At 45.3% G+C, this 22115-nt stretch overlaps 1 protein-coding gene across 1 annotated transcript; it reads right to left on the bottom strand.

The window, feature by feature from the left end:
• Positions 1–8763: 8763 nt before the first annotated feature.
• METTL2A (methyltransferase 2A, tRNA N3-cytidine) lies at positions 8764–22097 on the bottom strand. The gene is made up of 9 exons (XM_074892466.1): positions 21977–22097; positions 20061–20152; positions 15764–16125; positions 14367–14416; positions 13831–13891; positions 12512–12651; positions 11613–11719; positions 11348–11413; positions 8764–10014 (listed from the first exon to the last, which is right to left on the bottom strand). The coding sequence occupies exons 1-9, from the start codon at positions 22063–22065 to the stop codon at positions 9863–9865; spliced, it is 1119 nt and encodes a 372-aa protein (XP_074748567.1). The 5' UTR covers positions 22066–22097; the 3' UTR covers positions 8764–9862.
• Between the last annotated feature and the right edge of the window lie 18 nt (positions 22098–22115).

The raw sequence follows: 22115 nt of genomic DNA, 5'->3' as shown, positions 1-22115 counted from the left end.
TGTGTTGTGTTGGGTTTGGGTTTTTTTTAAAAAGGAAAAAAACTTCTAGAGTAAATATTCCATCAGCTGGTAAACTAATCACAGCCATTTAGGGGAGCGCTAATTAGGACCATTTGCAGTTAACATTGTTCGAGGAGGTACAAATTTCATTTCTGTGTTTCTGTTTGATTTTGGGTGGAGGGAGGAGAAGATCTGGGAGCTGTTACACCCAATAAAGGGACCGACTTCCAGTACCCCTTGGCTCCCCTGGACACCCCCCCCCAGAAACGCCTCCACCTTTAAAGGGAGCAGTTCACCCTCTCTGATCACCCAACAGGAATCAGATGCCGTAACACTGAATCGATGGCACCATCCCCCCACCTTTGTGTTTTAGGTGTGATGGGGGTCACTTTGATTTAATTTTTCCCGTGCTGTTTGGAGGGAGCTTGCTGAAGCCCTTCCTCCTCTTCCACGCGTTGCCAGGGACCACATCGCCATCGACCTTTTCACGTAGGCTACTAGAAAAGAGCATGGGGGTGTCACCGAATCACAGAATCATCCAGGTTGGAAAAGCCCCTTGGGATCATCGAGTCCAACCCTCAGCCCGACTCTACAAAGTTCTCCCCTACCCCACATCCCCCCACAGCTCATCTAAACGACCCTTAAACACACCCAGGGATGGGGACTCCACCCCCTCCCTGGGCAGCCTATTCCACTCTCTGACCAGTGTCATCTGTCATCGCCTAATGGCATTTTGCTCACTATCATTTTCACTGAAGTCAGACAGATCAACGACCCTGCTCCTCTTTCCTCTGCCGGGACCAGATGCCCAGGGAGGTATCAGCCTCCTGGAGAATTTACTGCAGACACGGATGTTTTCTAAAAGACATCCCGCGATGCACCGCTGAGTTATGGGCTTCTCCAGGGGCTGCAGTTGGGCTCTGCCAGGTTCAGGCTGGAGCAGCGGGTGGTGACTTCTGATAACGAACCTGATAAGCTGAGGTTGCACCATCCTCCTCTTGACTTGCCCCACGTTCCTCTACGCTTGGCAAAATGGTTGGGGTTTCTCTTCTCACTTGGGATTTCAGGGATGGAGGACGTCCCCTTCAAGCATGCCCCCTTCAGTATGTTTTGGGGGAGCTTTGGGAAGACAGCCCAAGGCTTGCTGCCCAAGGGCTCCGCTGGCTCAGGTCTGCTCCTGGATTTTCAGCAAGCTGCGAGTGCTCACAAACCCTTTCCTCTTAGCCTTGGCTAGCCATACAGTCGCATCCTTCCCTACTCCTCTGCTGCAAACTCAACTACCATCCTCTCCGCCTTCGTCATCCAAAGAGCAGCTCAGAGCAACACTTTCAGCTGCAGTTTCCTTTCCAAGATGCCAAAATAGCAGCTCACACAGGAAGGACACGGCAGCTTATCTTTCTTTGGTGCAGCGGGGGAAGGAATCAACAAGTTGCAACTGTATTTCTGGCCGTAAGCAGAAATTTTGGAGCAGCCTTTAAGGGTACCGCTTGCCACCAGCGGAGTGCCAGGTAGGTACAAGGGGATTTCAGAAAAGTTCGTCAGATAGTCTCAGTAGGAAGTTAAGTTACTGGATAGATTTCCCGGTGCAGACAGAGCCTGTAAATCAGCCATCTCAGAGGTTTTTCCTCCTACACTCCATCAGGGCACTGTTTTGAGCAGGGATGCACCGTCCATCCCAGTCTGGTACGACACTTCTTACCGTGCTGTGTCAGTGCGTCCCAGACTGGGTTCCCTGGAACTGCAATGGGCTCTAAGGTAAAAATAGATTTATCAGTGATAAAACACAGCACACGTGGACTCTTTGTTATGGCGTTATCCCCTGCGGGAGCTAATAATCCCCCAGGTTTGGACTCAGCAGAGAAGTGGTGGACTGTTTCATTTTTTTTAATTCTGTTTTCTGAACAAGAAAAGCCAAGTTATTAGAATGTGCTTCTGGCAAGAAAAGGTCAGTTTGTGACTTTCTGTTTTTACAGGGAAAGGTTTTCCAATTCAAAGTGGCTGGAATATGTAAATATTTAATAATTTTGTACAGGAAAATTTTTAATGCAATTAAAAATTCTAATGCCAACTTTTAAAATGCTACTTCTAAAAGCCTATAAAGCATCATAACTAAAAGAATGCTTAAGGTTAGGAAACCAAAATTCTGTCAATCTCAACTTCATTCTCTCCATAGTATTTCAGTTTGTGAACAGTGTCAATGTATTTGATTTTCTGGCCCAGCAAGAGAAGAGAATATTTGCATCTCCAAGAATTCTCATGCAGGAAAACTCCTCCTTCCAGCCCACACTTGAGTGACACATGAAAACTATTCTGTTTTCCCCCTTTCTCATTAACTTCGTAAGAGCCCCTGAGCTCTGGTCCTTTTAGAGGAGCTGGTTTGAGAGCTGGTGCCTGGATGGTTAGGAGCGACGCAGTACATACATGGCTGACCAAATATTATCTCATTCATGGGGGCAAAGCCAGCCCTCCTACACCATCATCTCTGCCAGATTCCTCCTGTACAGCATCCTGCTCTCCAGGTCTGCCATCAGCCAGTGTTAATGCTTCCTATTACATCCCCCGTGGCAGCTCTCATCTTCGTGCATTGGTCTCCTTGGATGTCAGCAATATCCTTGGCACGTTGTGCTTGTATCATGTTTTGAAGAACTACTCAGCTGCCGCAGCCATTTTCTTTGTCACTGAATTCGACTTGAGCAGTCTCCGAGAGCTCCCCTCCAGCCAGCACAGCATGTTTAGCAAAAGCAGGGCAAACCCCTGCCTTCACGTCACACTGTTAACCCACGTTAGATTTGACCAAAATTTGGTAAGATTTTATAGATGTTTTAACATAGCATGTAACAAGTTCCTTCTGTCTTGAATTTTGAAAAGATAAAATATCAGAAGTCAAGCTTCTGATCTTTTTAATGTGTTTTTGGTGACTTTCCTTTGCCTCTGCTTTCCAGGCTTGTGAAATACTCTGACTGCATTTTTCCTAGCATTTCTGTACTGCCACAAGGTCTAGAAATGTATTGACATAACGTAACACATACACAAAGAAGAGAGCTGAGATTCCTCAGTGATAGCACGACACTGGGAGCTGGGGACTTGAGAAAAGCATCAAACAGCCTGAGCTTTTAAAACGTAAAAGCTGCCATCAGTGATCTCAAATCCAAAAATTTTACAGCCATTGAGACCCCCCCTCCAACAAGAGTTCAGCACTCAGCAGGTCTCTTAAGGTTTTAGCGCTGAGGGATAATCTCACCTCCAGGCATCACATCCAGAAGAGGCCAACCCTGGTCTGCAGAGCAGATTCTGCTGCACCCTAACGAGGCAGGAGTTGCAAATGAAGATTTTTCTAGACTTGGGGCATTCAAACGTCTCACCCTTGTGTGGATTCTTGCGCATCTAGTAAGTTTAGGGCTCGTAGCACAGCCTTTCCCTCCCTAGGAACATTAAAAGGGTCTTTCCTCATTTCCATTAGACAGGGAGAAAGTTGGTAACTCAGCTACTCAAAGATAACATGCCATCGCCTGACTCCTTCCTGAGGCCATTCGGAGAGCCTCCACCCTCCCACACAATGGAGTTTATCTCGGGGGTTGTTCCTGCCCCTCCCTCTGTCTACACCTTCAGGTATCCCATTAGGGAGGCTTTGATACCCAAACCCAGTAGGAAAGCATCCAGGTTCCTCAACCTCCACACACGCATAAAGCCAAGCGCAGCCTCGGAGCGCGCAGTGCCCCGATCCCCGCTGGAGGAGGCAGCCGGCCGCGCGCGGGCACCTGGGCCTGCACAACCGCCATGGCCCAGCCGAGGGGAACCAAAACTCACGGGCAGGAAAGGAACATCTCTGCGACTGCGTCCGCTCTCCCCAAAGCACACGGTACCAGCAAAATCTACTGGTTTTTCTTCTGCATGCACCTGAAACGATGTGATTCTCCTTTTTGTGCCAGCAAGTCCTTCCCTGTCCTCACTCACTACCAGCCTCCTGGAATACGAGAGGGTATTATTCTCGGCAGGATTTGCCCCCTGCTTCTCTTCCTCCTGCATAAACCGGGCATAATAACACCCTACCTTACAGGGCTTTTGAAAGCCTCAATTAAACAAACTGCTTGAGATTTGTGTAAGAGGAAAATTAAATCAACATCCTATTGTAAAGCTAGAGTAACTGCATGCATATTTCTGTAAGTATATTCAGCCTCTGTGTGAATGTCTGTAAATACATACCAACCTTCATAACGAGGCTTGTCTCAGTAGGGAAGAAGTCACTTGAAGTTGAGGAAAAGCCAGATTTAGTTTTCCATGCAACCTTGATCGACCTCTTCACATCCACCCTTGGCAGTGAATGTGGAAAAAAAATGTGTGGCTGCAGCACAGTGTACCTGCCTAGGCGGTGCCCCCCAGACGATGGGGGTCCCATGGACGAAGAAGTAGTGTGAGGGGAGATCAGCCAATTTTCTCTCTAAAAGAGGGAGGCCACATCCAGTGCCCCTGGAGAAGGGTGTCAGGGTACCTCTCCCCGTACAGCTGTAGAGCAGATCCCCCGGTGTTCCCCATGCACACCACTGAGGTGTGAGCCTGCCCCTGGGACTGCAAACAGCAACTTCCCACTTCACATGAGCTGAAAGAAACTTTCATAGGCCAAAGGATCGGCCGCAATCCCCCAGAACTGCCCAAGCCCCAAATAACATGAAAATGCAAGAGCTCCATGGGTCCTTTGGACATTAAAACCACCTGAATACAGCAGCCGCACTCACACTCCACCCCCAAATCAAGTTGCTGTTCACACGCTGCGTTGATGCTTGCAGGGAAGGCTCTTTGGGGTTAGTCAATACCAGGGAGCACAGTTTAGAGCAGCAGGGCCCAAACCTCACCGGGATGTTCTTCCTTCCTGGAGACAGCCATGGACCAACAGGCTGGGAGCTCCAGGCAGGTGCTGACACGTTAGACTTGCTAGTGATCTTTGCCATCAATGCTTCCCAACCACAGCCAGCTCCCACTCATCCAACTCTGGGTCAAAGACAGTATTTTCAAGAGTAAAAGCCTTCACTGGCATGACACCTCCTGCCATACCACACAGCCTTTGGACGGAAGCACACATAGCTAAGTTGCTCTTGCTTCTCCCTGCCTGTGTTCCAGCCACGCTGCCAGGTCTAGCTTGTTCTCTCCGTAACAAAGGTAGCTGTATCCTATTTAGTCCAGATTAGCACTCACTGTTGCCTACACAGGTAATTTCCTGCACTGTGTCCCACTTTCTCAGCAATACAAGCTCCCATTCAGCAAGGCACTTGTGCACAGGAACTTACTGCCTTCAGCAAGAGCTAAGCACAAACTCCAGGGCTTTGCTGATTAAGCACAGAGCTGGCAATTCCTTTCTCTCTAGAGCACCTTGCTTCGCAGGAGAGTCCTCCAAAAAATTTCTCCCTCCTGCTCGCTTTTCTAGTAATTTCTATTTTGCCCTGAAAAAATATAAGACAACACTGCTAGAATCAGAATTCTATGGACACTGTACAAAATTATGTCTGCCAAGCACACACCCCTGTCAAGGCAGATGAATAGCTACAATAGCAAAGTGATCCTGATCATGTGTCTTCTCTTCTGGACTAATTTTCCCCAACACGGCACCAAACCAAAAGTGGTGGCACAGCTCTGATTGACAAATCGGATCCAATTGACTGATCAGGAGAACAAAGAAGACTGCGTGACTTGGTTTCCCTCCATCTGTCTTTACAGAGATGGAAGGATGCTCCCCAAATCCCTTAATAACTTGATCCCTGCAGCCTCATCCTCATCCATGCCCTCGCTTCTAAGCACTGAAACCTCTGCATCTTACATTTGTGCTCAGGAAAAACAGTTTGTGTCTCTGATTCCCGTAGGGAATCCAACTGGGGACCAGCCGGGACTCATCCCAATGCCAACAACAAAAGGAAGCTCTTTCAGCTTTAGTTGTGATGCAGTGCCAAAAGCCGCTGGCATGCATACACGGAGGTTCCTTCTGCTCACACCTCTGTTTTATTGAAAATAATCAGGTCCCATTTATCCTGGAGCTCTGCAGCTAACTACAGAATTAGAAATGGTGGAGCTGAAGTATTTGGGAGAGAAGACAATTTCTCTGGTCTCACACGCTTCCGGTCAGAAGCATTTGATGATTACTGTTGGAACAATAAAAATCACTACACATGACTGCTGTTTCTCACTTTCCTGTGCTGTCAGGAAGATCCTGAGGAAGCTCCAATTTTCAGTGGAATTTACAATTTATTTATTTTTGAAGTGATGGTATTCAAAATACTCCCCAGCCTCTTGCTCTCTTTCCCTCCCCCGTTCCCTTCCTGCCTCCCAGTTTCTAGCCGTCTGTGAAACCAGGATGCCACGAGACAAACGATGTACCTGGGGAGGCAAAGGGTTATTTGCATTCTCTGGAGCCCTCAGCATCACAGCTGGATTGAAAGCCTTTCTGAAGGATTAGTTCTGGCTCAGCCCAAGTCACAGGCTTGATGGCATAATCCCTACATGAAAGGGTTATTGAAAGGGTCAGAATAGGTGATGATAAAGTTCCCTTCCAGCCAAAACAATCTATGAACCTCCAAGGAAATCCACCATCCTCTGGCAAAAGCCGGGACCAGACTTCCCGAAGTTTAACAATGTCTGGCTCCAGAATTGCAGGGGCAGTGCCTCTGAAGAGCTATGAAATCAACTCTTCTGCTTGGGAGGTTCAACAAGCTACGTTGGCATTGCCTGTAAGCCACAGACCACAAGACTGGAATGCTGGGAACAAAACCAGAGCAGACACATTCAGAATGGCTTTAAAGCTAATGTTACAGTGCTAAAAAAGGAAGAGAAAAAAAAGCAAAAAATAAAGGTACTTAACCTGGCTTTTCAATATTGTAAAAGTCAATTTGGAGATTTCCTTTGAACATGCTAGAAAGCCGTTGTGCAACCCAGCCTGCTCAGCAGGCCCAAGGTGGGAATGGCAGAAGCTGCTGCAAGTCAGGACCAAGGTACCTGAGCAGAGCTGTGTGGGAGGCAAGGCCTGGAGTTGCAGGAGAGCAGCAGCTTCAGAGGGAACGGGAGCTGGTGGAGATTAATGAAGGAAGCTCAGACAGTATCTGTCTGTAGGAGGCCTGGCTCAATTCAAGGCCATTAACTTGTTGCTTTCTGAACACCACCAACAGGACTGGAAACAAAAGCATGTCTGCCCAGCATGGTTCATGTTGAGTGATTGCTTAAATACTCCAGCAGAATGGAGAGCATTAAGAAAGGCAAAGATCCACTTCAATGGCTGCAGGCTCACAGGGCTGCAAGTTTTTGCATGAAGCCCAAGTCAAAACCAGGCAGGCAACTGGGACGTAGCCTTGAAAGAAGAAACAAATAAATTACTAGCCTTCATTTTCTCCCATTCAGGAGTTTAAATTTAAAGGGGAGTCCATCAACTTTAAATAAATCATGCTTATAATTAAAAACATATTTTCCTGTGCTGCTTACAAGCCTTTGGATGATTAATAAGACATTTTTCAAATTACTTTAATTCACACTAATTATGCTGTTTGTTTACCCCAGTCAATAATTTTTCTTCCAGGGAGATAAAGCTATCCCAGGAGGATGTCTCCCTCTGGGGACCAAGAGGGAAGGACCCCAGGGAACTGCCTAAGGCACCAGTAACTCATGGAAGGTCTTTCACTGAAAGCTACGGAGCTGGTTACATGACTCACGTCACGCTGAACACTCACAGGACTTCTTTTGCTAAGCCTGACTCTTTGCCTGGATAAGATGAGGAGACACGATCTTGATCAGCTCCCAGATGCCTTGAGCCGTGTTTTGCCTAGACCTTGCCTGAGGTACCAACCTTGCCAGGGAATCAGACTTTGTAGGTTTAGCATGAAAACACAGCAGCAACTGCACAGCTTCTGGGCTGGGTCAGGCTTGTGCCCAGCAGAAGCCAAATGTGCTTAGAGAGAAAGAAGCATCATCTCCTCCTATTCCATTTGCAGACGCTGTAAAGTCTCTTAGCCCTTTAGAAAATACAGTACAACAAACTGAACAAGAATTCTCTTCCCAGTTATTTGCTTCCCTTTCACCCTTATGTAAAAGAGCTAGATGTATAAAAAAAGCAATGGTGCATTTCCATTCCCACCCCAGCACTGCAGCCTGCCTTTGTGGTGTGGATGGATTTGCTGGGTCACCTTTCCACAGGAAGGGCTGAAATGTCCCGACCCGGAAGCCTTCGGGTAGCAGACATACTCCTACCTGCAGGGTGACACAGCGACAGGGAAGCTACAAACTGATCATGCTGCCACATGCCCAGCAGAGACTATTGCTACAGCCCCTTCCAAGGCTTTACAAATCAGGGTGCTCCTGGTTTGACTCCCCAGGACTCCTGCAGACTCTCCAAAGTTAGCAATGACATTTCCTCATCTTTTTACCCTTTCTCCTCTGTTTCAAGACAGCAGTTATTTCATAACCTACATGTCTCTATAGTTGACAGTTATTCTTGGGCAACTGCAAGCTACAAATATAAGTGTCTAGCTAACAAAATATACATGCCTTGTGTAGCATGAACTGCTCTGTTGTGGTGCACACACAATAGACTTTGTTGCTTCATGAACTAAAACAAGGAAGAAGATATCAGCCTTTCCCTTCTTGAGACGAGAGCAGGCACTAGTGACACTCATTATAACAGAAGAGGAAAAAAACTGTAGTTACTTAATGGTGGCCCAAATCCTTCAGATCAAGCGCACAGAAGCATGTGAGTTCCTGTGGAAGCCTGATTTATATTAATCAAACCAGCACTGAAAAGCATTACCACAAAATTTATTCTAATACCTGTTGTACCACACCCTAAAAATAACAAAAGAAAACAAGCTGAGATAAAAGATATTTTCTGTCAAAGGTGGGGAAATACCTTCAGAAAGCCACAATGTTGGCTTCCTCTAAGAAATTAAACAAGAGTGGTAGACATTCTTCAGATTTCTTATCAAAGACAGGTGTCTTGTCTACTTGGGTTTAGCACACCACCACAACAGGGCAGTGCAGTTCGTGACCTGGGGGCTGCAGCCAGCAAGAACAGTCTCTCAACGTTCAAGCAGAAAAAGCAGGTAATTCTGTGTAAACCCTGGTCCTGTGAGCTGCTTGTGATACTCTGCACTCTGGAGGTGCCCCAAAACTGGCATCAGCCCCAAATCTTTGAAAACCTGAACCCTACCTGATATGAACTGATAGCACCTGAGCCATAGCGTGCTAGCTGCCCAGATGAACATCCTTGTGCCCAGCGAGGTCAAGGCAGCATAATCTGCTTTCGCCACAGGTTATCTGCACACCACGAGGCATCCATGGGGAAGCTGGCACAGAGAAACTAGGATGCTCTCAGTTCCTGCCCTCGATCAATGTATTTTAACTTGTGGATTTGCACAAACCTGAATGACTAGAAGAGAGATGCAGGAGATAAGCTGGCGAAGGGATTTGTATTAGGCCTGGTGACCAGTTGCAGAGAAGAGCAGATTTAACCTTTGTAAGCTTTTTGTTCCCAAGACAAGAGTACACAACACAGTGGTAAGGTCGAAGCTTTCCTTCTGTTTCATGTGGAAATCCAGAGTAAGAGTGACTCGCTACTCAACTTGCTCAGCTGCTGTAAGACAGCATGACCATTTCTTAAGTTGTTAAAACCATAAATAATTTAAAAAATTCAGACCAGTAGCAAGACATCTAAAATACTGCTTGGTCTCCTCTTAGGGCATTCGTCCTTAGCAAAACTCACTTGAAGTGATGCTAGGCACTGTAAAAGGCACTGAGGTCCTGTGTGCGCTGAACTCCATAAAGCCACATCTCACCAGGAGGAGACACTGCCCATGGCCGTGAGGAGGCTCCAACCCAGAAAGCGCTTCTGGTCTCCTCACAGCGGAGGGGCGGCAGGTTTGCGGTATTTGCACTGGATCCAGACTCGATACATCGTCATTTGTTTCCCACGGTTCACTTGCAATCGCCGATCAACCAGATTCTGGATTTTCTCCAGCCCAGCTGTTGTGAAGAGATCATCTAACTCATCTGGAAGCAGAGAGAAGGAGCCTGAGGACGCCATAGCTTTCATTTAACTGATACCTGCTCAGACCGAGGGCTAAATTATGTTGAAAGATGGGCCAGAGGAAACTCATGGTCTCACTCTGGCAGGGAAACATAAAGATCAGACAGGACTTAACTACTGTACTCTGGGGTATTAAGATCACAGTTCTCTGGTTTCCCTTGAGCTTACCTTCTACCAAGGAAGGCAATAATTATTTGGAGGACAACTAGAATAACAGAGACTTGACAAAGAGAAAACAGCAGCAGTTTGAGATAGGGATATGGCCTCTAGTAACTGATTAAGGCAGAATCTTCTGGCAAGTAGGGACAGATCCATTCCTTCCCCCTCCCCCCTCTCTCCAGAGGAATTTCAGACTCTGCAAGAGCAAAGAACAGGATGGGATCTATGCTTTTAAATGGTGGCAATAAGATCTGTGCTGCATAGGCTAGAGGGGAACAGGATTCATTACGATTAAGTTTGGGAAAAAAATCCTTTAAAAACCACACCCTGTTGGGGCTCAATCAAAGCACTCAGAGCCCTCCAGGATGCAACACTTACACTGGCAGGTATTCCTGACCAAGCAAATAAGTATCATAGTGCCCCAGCACACTGGCCCTGGGCAAAGCCAGACCCTGTCCCGCCGAGCAGCAGAGAGCTCGTTCAGCTGCAGCCTGGGAGCACGTGGTTGCACAGAGCTTCTGTAGGAAAGGGCTAACAGGCCCCAGCTTGCGCTCTTTTATCAGATGCTTGCCATCGTGAAGCGTTTGCCAAACACGCATTAAACATTAATTTTGTTGTGACAAACAAGACTTGTGCGGTGAGGAAGGGAATAGTTTGTTGCAGCTGTGCCACTGCTCTAAAACTGACCATGCGGGGGGTGGAAGCAACCGGAGGTGCAGTGGGTGATGAGCAGGGACAGGACGAGCCCCGCTGAACACTGAGCAGCAGCAGAACTGGAGCGGCTGCCTCAGCTCTGTGCTGAACCACGCCCTTCTTATTTCCTCCTAGGAAAACAGTAAAGTTCCTTCGAGTGGTGTCCACCTCACTCCATCCTCCGCAGGCAATAAGATTCAAGAAGAGCCCCTCCCAGTGTAGCAAGCACACACCAGTCTTTCTCTAACAGGATTTTCCACTAAGGAATTCACCGTGCCATATTCGCATTCACAAGGGACAAGCCCAGGTCCCATGCAACTGGGAGACATTTAACATTCCACACTGCTCCAAGATAGACAGGCTGGAAAGAGCTAGTGGCAAAACTTGAGGGCACAGGGACAAAAAGAGGTGAGGACAGTCAGAGGGATTTTTCTAGCCTCTTACCTTGTGTGAAGAAGTAGACTCTGGTGCCATCACCTCTCACATAGAAGTTATCAGACAGACATTGACCTAAGGGCAAGAGGGATTTAAACAGTTACCAGGTATCATTTAAAAATCAACAACTGTCATCCAACAAGAAGCACTTCTCCCAGCACATGCTGTGCTTAAGGGGAATTAATGAGCTGCCTCCTAAACGGGGTAGACACTACTCCAGAGAAGCATCACCTATTAGTGATCTGGCAAGACTCCCCAGGGGAAAAGAAAATACCTTTCTTAAACCGAAGCTGGGCCAGATCGTAACGGCCATAATCTCGTAATAAAATCATTCCTCCTGGTTTCAGAAGGCGACTCAGTCTGTTAACGATGCATTGCATCCTGAGGAAAGAACAAAACAGAAATATTCATCATCCTGCAAAATGATGCTTGTTTCCTTAGCCTACTTTCCAAAAAGAAGGTATAAAGTCTTACATATGTTTCAACTTCATATAAAGAGCTACCAAAAGCTAGCACTTTTCTGAGCTCTCTCAGATTTAGGTGGGTTGATTTTATTTGGCTGCCTTATTTCTGACACTCCCCGATTCTGCTTTTTTTCCTACAACAACTTAGCCTGCCACAGCAGGGATTAACTGCTCTCTCTTACTAATTACAAAAGTATTTCCACTGGTTTCTGTAAATCAAGTAGTAAGGGAACTTGAAGAAAAATGCTGTGAAATAAAACCAAAGGGAACAAAAAACAGATTAGTGTAGGTTGTAACGCAGTCACACTAAGATCACAGCACTTTTCTTAACTGTTTTCTGAACCTGTCCCCTCCCTTCTTGCTACCTTCCACATGAGAAGTTCATCTTTCAGCCATAAAATCTAGCCGCATACTTTCCACAAATGGGTGCTGAGTGCTCAGTGGGGCTGGGGTTCAGAACAGGTGAGCAACTGTGACTGCAGCAACATGTCATCTACAGCCACTTAGCACTTCAAAATCACACCTATCCTATGCCAGAATTTGTTACAACAGAAAGTACCTGCAAATTTCATTTTCAGAGGCTTAATGGAAACCTGGACTGGACACAGAACAAACTTTAATGTTCCTTGATATGAGGGGACCAATTATTAAAGAACTCCAGCTCTATATGCATTATCTTCTGCAGCCAGCAGGAATTATTAAAACTTACTTCTCTGGGAGAATCGCTGAGAGGACAAAGATAAGAATAACAACGTCAAGACTCTCGTCTGGCATTGGGAAAGGACTTTGGTCATTGCACAGGTCATGCACAAACGCAAAGCAGCGAGAAGAATCATATTCTGCATTGTTCTGTATTTAAGAGGAGAGAAATTAGAGCATTAGCAGCAGATCCCGATCTCAATATTATCTGGACACGGGAGCATCTTAACTTTCACATAATGAAGTGGTGTGTCCAGAGATCTGTGTCAGCCTCACTGGACTAAGGAGATAGGGTCAGACAGGTTCCCTGGTCAGACAAGTAACAGGAGTGAAATGAGAAAAATAAGTACACATGGGAGATTTACAAAGAGCTTTGGATTTGTTACATTCAGACAATCAGCACTGCCAAAACCCCAAAACCGCACTGAGGGATTACTGCAATTTTAAAGTCCAATTTTCCACTAATAGTGGTAAGAAGTGAGGGATTTACACTGTTAGGCAGGAAATCTTTACCAAAGTGAGAGCATCAGGGCTCCTCTCTGCATCACTGAAATCAATATTCATTTCAACTACAAGCAAACTACTCCCTATACCCCAAAAATCAAACCTGTCTGCCTAAAGTTACGCTCTTAAAGATCGCATTCAGACTTCCCAAAGAAGTTGTATATTTTACTAAAGCTGCTGCTGTGGATTGCAGTAGCCTCTACAAACAGTGCTTGTGTCACCTTAAGAGGATGAAATGGCATGCTGCCTCTGCTGCTGTGCTCCCCACCTCATCTCCTGAAGTGACTGATTACATTTGATACTTCATGTATTCTCAGTTCTATTCTGACCTGAAATCTGTTAGCAGTATTTGTCCTTCAACTAAATTCCAGCCTCCTGCTCCACAGACAACTGCATCTCTCCTCAACTGTCTGTGCAGAAGCAATCAGACCACGTTCCCAGAACTGCAGTGACAGTAACACACACACAAACCAAAACCAGCTTCAGTTCCTGTTAAAAAAATAGCCTGAATGTCTTCAGGGTTCAGCAGTTACTCAGCTAAAGAGCACTGGATTTAGAAAAGTACTGCCAACCACAGGGGAAAGAAAATCTGGCTGACTTGTCTGCTGCCAATGTGACATTCTGAGAACTCCAACTTCCCTCATTTCTACAATCTTTGATGGCTCGTTTTACCTGATTTACCAGGACAAGGGTCAGCACTGGGGCTAGCTAAAAAAAGAAAGCTGCCAACACAGCTAGGCAGCTGGCGGCAGCTGTGATATATTTGTGTTAACGTGCTATTGGCACCATGTACTTCCTACCTTCGTAAGTCACCACTGAGTTTACCTGGACAAGATCCACAGCTGTTGTAGAAAAATCACAACAATAAACAAAAAGGCCTGGGTCACTGAAATAAATAAAAGAAACTATTAACATTTATATAAAGGTGCTCCACAGGAATTAAGAAGTGTCTCAAACGCATAGAGCACAGAATTGGGAGCCAGAAATCCTGGTCTTTAGTCTGTCAATAATGCCTTGTGCAAAATCTGGTGGATCACGTTGCTCCTTTATGCCTCAGTTATTCTCATATGGAACTGACTACTTACTTTTCCTTCTGCAAAAGGAGAGGCACTGAGGCCCATACCAAAGTGCTTTCAGAATGAGACATGTAAACTCACATCATGTTTCACTGGTTGCGTTCTATAAGAGCAAAGATTTCCAGGCTCAAAACACAATCATTTGGAATTGCAGATGGCAAAGGTACCATTTGGGTCTGGCCTTCCTCTGAGATTGTCTAAACTAAGAACACATGCAACACTTTTCCAGTTGTTTTTCAGAGGCTGGTATATCATGCAGGTAAAAACCTACTGAGAACTACTTACTTGTTGGTTTGTAAAATCGGGAAGACTGTATTTCCAGCACCACAGCCAACCTGCACAAACAAAGTAGATGTACACATAGTCAAAATAATTTCTTCCGTATGTCCCATGCAGCTAATTTCAGATCATCTCTCTACAGCCATGGAACAAAGAGCAACTCATGAGTAACAACTGAGCCTAGCAGCGATCATCTGCAAATCTTACTGCAAGATCCGAGTACGTTTGGCTCTGAGGAGCAGGCTTATATATAAGCATCTGTGGGAAACCACTAAGCCAGTTCTCATGGAAATCTTACTAACAAGCTATATATTGTTACTCTTTTGAAAACTGTTATTGCTGGAATCCCAAGCATAACAACCAGTATGAGTCACTGAAGCACTGGCAAAGGCCATGGATTAGTTGCATTCACTTCCATAGAAAATCAGAGCAATGGAGAAAGAAATTTGCTTTACTATAATCACATCCTGCTGTTTCAGAGTTTCCTTCACTAGACGGCTCTTCTTCAAGTTACAACTAGGTCTACAACGATTCTACCTTATTATTAATTCTGTTTGTTCCCATTTGAAGAGAAGATGGTTCACACAACTGGGTTTGGGGAATTTGCCTCTCAATGTTTATGGAATCCGTAAAGTTGAAGTAGACTGAGCAGAAAACACCACTGATGCCTTGCAGTAACAGATATTACTGAAAGTACTCAGGTGAGACATGAAAGCCACAATGACCCAACAACATCAAAGTCTGAGGAAGTTTCAAAGCCTCAGATTAAATAAAAAAATCAAAAGGACAGTTCATATTGACTCTCTCTGGAAGAGGCGGAACTTCCATAGAACATGAAGCATTCAACAAAAACAGCAATATCTACAGTGAACTAGAGGTGGCAGAGAAAAAGGTTGTTACCAGCTGTCAGGAGTCTAATATTTAGAAGTTCTACAGACTTTTCTGAGACAAACCCTGTATCAGTCTGAGATTCCCTGTTATTACACAGGCCATAAGGAACAAACCAAACAGCATCTTTACATTCTTGGTTTCGTTGTTTTGTTTCACAACTCCCAAGGCAAACAAGAGTCAGCACAAACATGCAAAACATAAATGACAAGGCAAAGCTTTATACAGACAAGTAAAAGAATCAGCTTCTTCAAAAGATTACTTTGAAATGCTTATTTCAACATCCGATAGCAATAGTTTGTCTTTTAAACTCGGAATGGCCTCTGCCAGTTCACAGTCTGAACCAAAAGAATCCCAACAGATTTAATTCAGTTCTAAGTTGCCCTCTGGTTTTGGCATTTTACTGACTTAAGCAATCATCCCATTCACTTGCTGTTTGCCCATGATATGTCCCACTCACACTACCACTGATACAAGGGACTGTTTGATGTCTGACACTGTTTTACAGCTATTACCTCTAATATACGGTAAGATGCAGATGATCCCGGGTAATCTCCATCACTGTGATTCAGCTCACTATACTTCTGTGCAGCCAAGTCCTTTGTGCAGATCTTAGGTGTGATTTTTATCAGGTTTAACTGATTCTCTGCCCTGGTTTCCAATGAACAATGTCCATTTTCACAGCTTCCCAGCCCTTCATTGTTGGATTCTTCTTTGTTACCAAATTCATGCACAGAATCCCCATTTTGGCTTGGGTTCCTGTTAGGTGCCAGCTCAGGAAATTCAGTGAACAGCCAGTGCCTGTCCTTGAAGAAGCCATTTTCATGGATTTTATAAAAGTCATCCCAGTATCTCTTAGCATTCACCTCATATTCCTCTGTGAACACAAACAAAAATGTCACCAGTAGTCGAATCAGGTCTCAATCAGTTCAGACAGTAAGGGATCACTGCAGATACCTATTCAGCAATCCACTTTAGTAAGTAAGGCTATTGACTGAAAATCACCTTTATTTAAATTGTGCCACCCCACATAAACACTCAGCTGCGTCCTCACAGTCACTTTATCAGGACTAAAAAAGGGAAAAGAGATAGAAAAGGAAACTAACTGTCTCTTGGGAGGAGTTAAAGGAAGCTGGCAACAGAAAAGGCCTCTTTGAAGGAGACTGGAATGAAGAAATCCAGGTTTTACTTCCATCTCTAACTTGTTCAGTTCACTGGAACAATTAATTTGGAGCCTCATGACACTAAGTGTCAAGCACTTACAACTTCTAAGGAATTCTATGACAGCTGCCTGGAGCTGAAGAGCTCCTGTCCAACGTGCTACCCCTTTTTTCAGATGGAGAAACAGAAACATTAGTCAACTGTACAGGCCCGGCAGAAAGCTCAATTAGCATTTGCGCAATACACCAAGATTACAGGACAGCATGTTTTACAGAAGTATTGCTAGAGCCCAGTCTACAGCACTTTGTTTTCCATAGTTCTGGGCATGTTAGAGCATCACACATTTATGAAATTAAAACAAAAGAGGGGAATCAACAGAAGTAATAGTGAAGAGCTAAGGTGGATGGACTAAAGATGATAAAAATTAACTTTAGTAGCAAACTTTATCATTTTCACACCAAGTGGATACATTCCAGTAGCAAGATTACAGAAAGCTGGAAGAACTCTTACACAGCCATGATCTAATGAAATTCAAGTCACCCACAGAATTATTTCCACACACCTTCAGAGATTTCAGATCAAGTACAGTTCTAGGGGAACTAGTTTTTCCATGGGAAGTTACGAATCCCACTGGCTTCCTGAATTCTCATCAATGTGATGAGTTCTCTGTCCTGGGAAATAAGAGCTAATTATAGCATCCTATTCTTGTAATCACCTAGAGGCACTAACATCCACGGCCAGAGATCCCAACTGTATTTTAGTAACATGCAACTCCTTAGCCATCTTTGCACAGCAACAAGTGCCTTACTGAATTCAAACGATTCTCGCACTGTATGTGAGAATGGATAACCTCTCTCCAACATCTAGTAAGAGTAAGGTTATGAGAAAAAGCAGGCATCTTGAAATTGGAGATTAGTACTATTATCTGAACTGCAGTTTATTTATCAGTCTTTCTGAAAAGTACACAAGTGTTTAGAAGATATCTGAAGGGACATAGTAAAATGAACCACAAACACCTGGGAAAATATGTAGCCTCAGCCAAACATAGACAAAAATGGCTTTAACAAAGAACCACAAGTTGGTCATATGTATATTTTTAGTAGGATCTATCCCTGAAGCACAAAGAGCTATATATAAAAATATCACCTTTACCTCAACTACAAGGATTTTCTCCTTTTAAGAAGCCTTGTCCTTAAACTCCAAGCTGAAAGAAATTTTAATGTCTGATATTAGACTAGAGCAGTGAGTTTGTGCCATGACCTCACCGTAGCTCAAAGTAAGCAGGGTCAAGTCAGTTCACTATTTGCATAGAACTCAATGACTGCTAAAGTCAGAGGAAGAAGTGTTATTGATTCATGCCCTGGCACACTCCTTCCTGAATTGTCACTTTTTCTGTGTACTAGTAGGGATACGAAAGGCTGCTACGGCTGGAAATGCTCTTTCACCTAACAAAAATATAAAGTCCTGATTCCTGCTGGTCCCTAACAATCCCACGACAGCCTGACTGTAATGGGATGCTTACCTGAGGTGCTGGGGCAAAATTCCAGCCCAGCCATTTTGGATGACCCACATTTTTGCCACAGTATAATGCTGAACAAGACATTGTGCTCTTCCTGTGTTAAATTATTGCGAAATTCTGTTGGATGCTATTGAACAGCTGTTTTACTTCAACCCGCATGTGTGGAAGCTTTACTTAAAGCTCATTTACCTCATAGCCAAGTGTTTTCAAAGCACTGGAAAAAAGGATCGGTAACAATATAAATGCAAGAAATCAAGGGCCAGCTGACAAAGATCATGCAAGAAATAGATTTAAAGCAAAAAAAATGACCATATTAATTTTTCAGTCTGACTTCCTGCACAACTTATGCCAGAAAAGTTCACATACTACTTGCTTCAAGATTCTTTTTGTGGTATTAGCTCATGGGGACATCGGCGTGCGAGCCAGATTCCTCCAGAGACTTTCTTGATAAGGACTCCTGACTTTTCTGCTCGTCTTTGTAAGGACACCCCCAAAGCCAAGCCCATACTCACCCTTTCACATTGCAGAAGAAGGGTAAACAAAAGTAACTGTTCACAAAGACAGGATGAGAACCAGGGACCCCCTGAATTGCATGGGGGCTAATTATGGAGCCTCAGAAGGAAACCAAGAAACTCTTCCACTTCTTTCTTTGTTCCCAGCCAGGAGACACATCTTCGACATACCCCATAGAACTTCTCTCCTTCTTCAGAACAAATTCTGACAGCCCCAAGAAGTCCACAGAATAATACAGCCATAATGACCAATAGCCTGTCTTTGTTCTCCTGCTTGGACATTACTGATTCTCAAAATACTAGACGCCTCAGGCACACTTGGCTGGGCTGGCTTCCCTTCGTTTCAGCCATCCCATTGTCTCCACACGCTTTCCACTGAATAGCAACCATCAAAATTTGACTGGCCTCCATTGTTCAGTCTGGGAAATACATCATGAAGACCTGACAAACTGCTCTAACAGCAAATTGCTCCACAATTTCATAGTTGTATATAGGTTCTCAAAGCATGACAGACAGCATCTTTTAATGTTAACCAGATTTTAAAAAGAACTCAACACAATGGGCATCACAATAGAAGCTGCTGGATACTTCTGGGAATCCAAGAAATTAGGAGGGTTGCTCTTTGGTATAATTAAATTTGCTATTGTGAATACAACTGGAAGCTATATGGGAAGTGTCTCAATAGCTCCCGTAGCGTTGAGCATCGCCTTACAGATGACACACTCAATTTAATTTGAACAAAAGGAGCAGATCCATCCTAGAGCTCGGCAGGGTATAACAAGATCATCATCAAACAAGTCTCTTATCATACCAAAGAACAGGAAGCCATTTCACCATCATTTAAGGGACTGGATGATATCTAACAGGTGTGGAGGAAAGACGCATTACTAACCAACTCAGAACAGCTTCAACCGTATTATACTTGACCATAGAGCTGTGCACCTTTAGCTTGATTCAGATTCAGGTAAGCTTTACATTTTGGATGTATAAATACCTTTAAGCCAAGTTTGAGGAAATAAAAACTTTAGAATCCCTTTTCTGCCTCTCTGATGACAAACACTTCAGTCAGGACAAAATAATCTTTACTTGCTTCTGATTTAAGCATTATCATGCTGTTTGTTAACTTGGTAGAGACACATACGGACACTACTTTATTAGACCCTCTTAAGAGAAAAACGGAGCTTGAATTCGGGATGGCTCCACAGCACGCAAACAAACAAAAGATTGCCTGTTAGAAGTTAAGCTTTAGAGAGCAAAAACAAGCAGAGGCAATAATACTACAATGAAAGAAGTTTGTTGACAAGGAACACTAAGAAGTATTTAAACATACACAACATGAAAAAAGCAGCTCAACCCCAGATGACTCCTCCCAACCAAGACCATTTCTGTTCCAGTAGGATGAGTCTCTGGAGAAGGTTAAAAAGTCACAGAAAGGTAAATTAAGAGCAGAAAAATTCCTCCTCCTCCATTTTTCATTATCAGCTAGGTAACGTATTTTGAATGATTCGGGAGAGGGGGGAAGGGAGGAATAAATGATGATGCATATGAGGCTCTGGCCAGACTGTTCCGTTCTTGTATGCACAAGCCAAGACTTAGCATTAGAAGACTATCCAAAAGTACCTTGTTTATCTTGTGGCAATAGCTGTGAGCTGTTCTCTTGAACTTTACTCCTGGCACTGGCTTCCTGCTCTTCTGACCATTCCACATTATCCCTGTTGTGAAAAATAAGATGAACTACTCAGCTGCGAATGGTAGGGCAAAGACAGAGAGAAAAGAGAAAGGTCTAGACAGCCCTCCAAACTGACAGCTGTGGAGCTTTTCCACGATCTCTAATTCTAGCTCAGCAGCACTACAACAGCTATCAGCACATACGGTTCCCAGTTCTGAATGAACGGCACTTGTAACGTTACAAAAGATGTAACTGGAAGGGATCCCGAGAGACACCAAATCTGTCCCCTAATCCTTTTCCCTATTTGATGCTCAGCCAAATTTAGATGAAATAAATCCTTACTATAAAACCACGAGGGTACTCAGCACAAACAGGCCTCCTTGGAGAGGAGCTGTCATTCTCACCCAGTGAAAAGCACTTGTTCCCACAGAGGCGAGACAGGCAGGCGCTCGCGTGCTTTCACTCAAGCAGGTCATCAGCATCGGCCATCTGATTTAGCTGTCTTAGAAAACTACATTTTCTTGCTCAAGTTAAAAATAAAAAAAGCAGTAGGGTTATTTGGAAAGTAAAGTGTTATATTAATATTAAATCCAATTATGAGAAAAATATGCAGGAAGCTTTAAAGCATTAAGAAGTATTAATAACCTTAATGACTACACAACTGTGTATGCCCATTTAAGTGATTCACTTGACCTTTTTTCATTAAAAAAGTGAATGAAAAACAGAATACAAGGACCCAGAAACACTATTCTGGCCTCAGGAGAAATTAGTCTTTTGATATTAACTCACAAAACAAGACTTAAATGTCAAGTCTGTGAAAACTAGATTACTATGAGTTTCTGCAGGAAAATACCGTTGAGGATATGCTTTTGTAACAAACCTTTGGTATAGCATAGTCCCAAATGAATGACAAGCCGATACATGCACATATTACTTTATTACAAATTAAACATACCCAACTCTTAACAGGGTATAGCAGCCAGAGATGAAAAGTGGACATATTCACTTCAAAAATGCAAAACACCTTCAGTTCCCAGCAATTTCGAGAATTTGGGTGCTTAACGTATTTTAAAACAGCAGCTTTCTCCAGCCAAAGGCTCCTGTTCCCAGTTCACACCTAGCACGATCCCACACTGTTACAGCACCCCAGGGCAGCAGGTGGGTGAAACGATCACTGTTCAATTTATACACTAGTCACTCATACAGAGATGGAGAAGGGTTATAGACTTCTGAAAGCAGGTAACTTAACTTTATTAACTATAGCAATGAAACAATTGCTACAAAACAAAACACCACGTTCTCCTGAAACATCAAGGGAGCCTGAGCAATCCAACTGCTTCGAGCAGGGCCAAGGGAGGCTCAGGACCCCCCGGGGATCAGCACCCCCGAGCACCGGCCGAACAGGGCAGGACCCTCCCGCACCTCCAAGCCCTCACCGCGCCGCCTACCATGCTGGCAGCGCCCCAGCCGGGGGGTGCCAGGCCCCCGCCTCCCGGCCGCCAGCCCCACACCCACAGCTCCCCCGGCCTGCTCCGCGCCCCGCTGGGAGCTCCAGAGGCGCGCCCGGGCGCCGGGCCAGCGCGCTGGGAGAGGAGCGCGAACAATATCTGCGGCCGGGCCCCCGTGAAGCGCCGCTGAGAGCCCCGTTACACACCGCCTCGCCACGCGCTACCGGCAGGCCGGCGAGGACGAGCCCACCCCCGGGCACCCCCCCCAACCCCCGCGGCCGGGCGCGGAGAGGCACCACAGGGCAAGCTGCGCCCCGGAGCGCGCCGGCCGCCCCCCCGGGCCTCTCCGCGGCGGGCAGCAAAGGGCCGGGGATCCGGAGCGGGCACCGACGGGGCGAGGAGGCAGCGGCCGCCCTCACCAGGCGTTGTGCTGGAAGAGGCGGGCGGGGTCGGTGAGGAAGCGCCTCCCGAAGGGCCGCCGCTCCGGCGCCTCCCTGGGCGCCGCCATGACGGGGCGAGCGGAACCGGAAGTCCCACCCTGCGGTCCGACCCGAAAGG

This window comes from Strix uralensis, chromosome 22, assembly GCF_047716275.1.
Source record: "Strix uralensis isolate ZFMK-TIS-50842 chromosome 22, bStrUra1, whole genome shotgun sequence".
NCBI classification, from domain to species: domain Eukaryota; kingdom Metazoa; phylum Chordata; class Aves; order Strigiformes; family Strigidae; genus Strix; species Strix uralensis.
The sequence above is the reverse complement of the archived record's forward strand: the minus strand, read 5'-3'. Positions and strand labels throughout refer to the sequence as shown.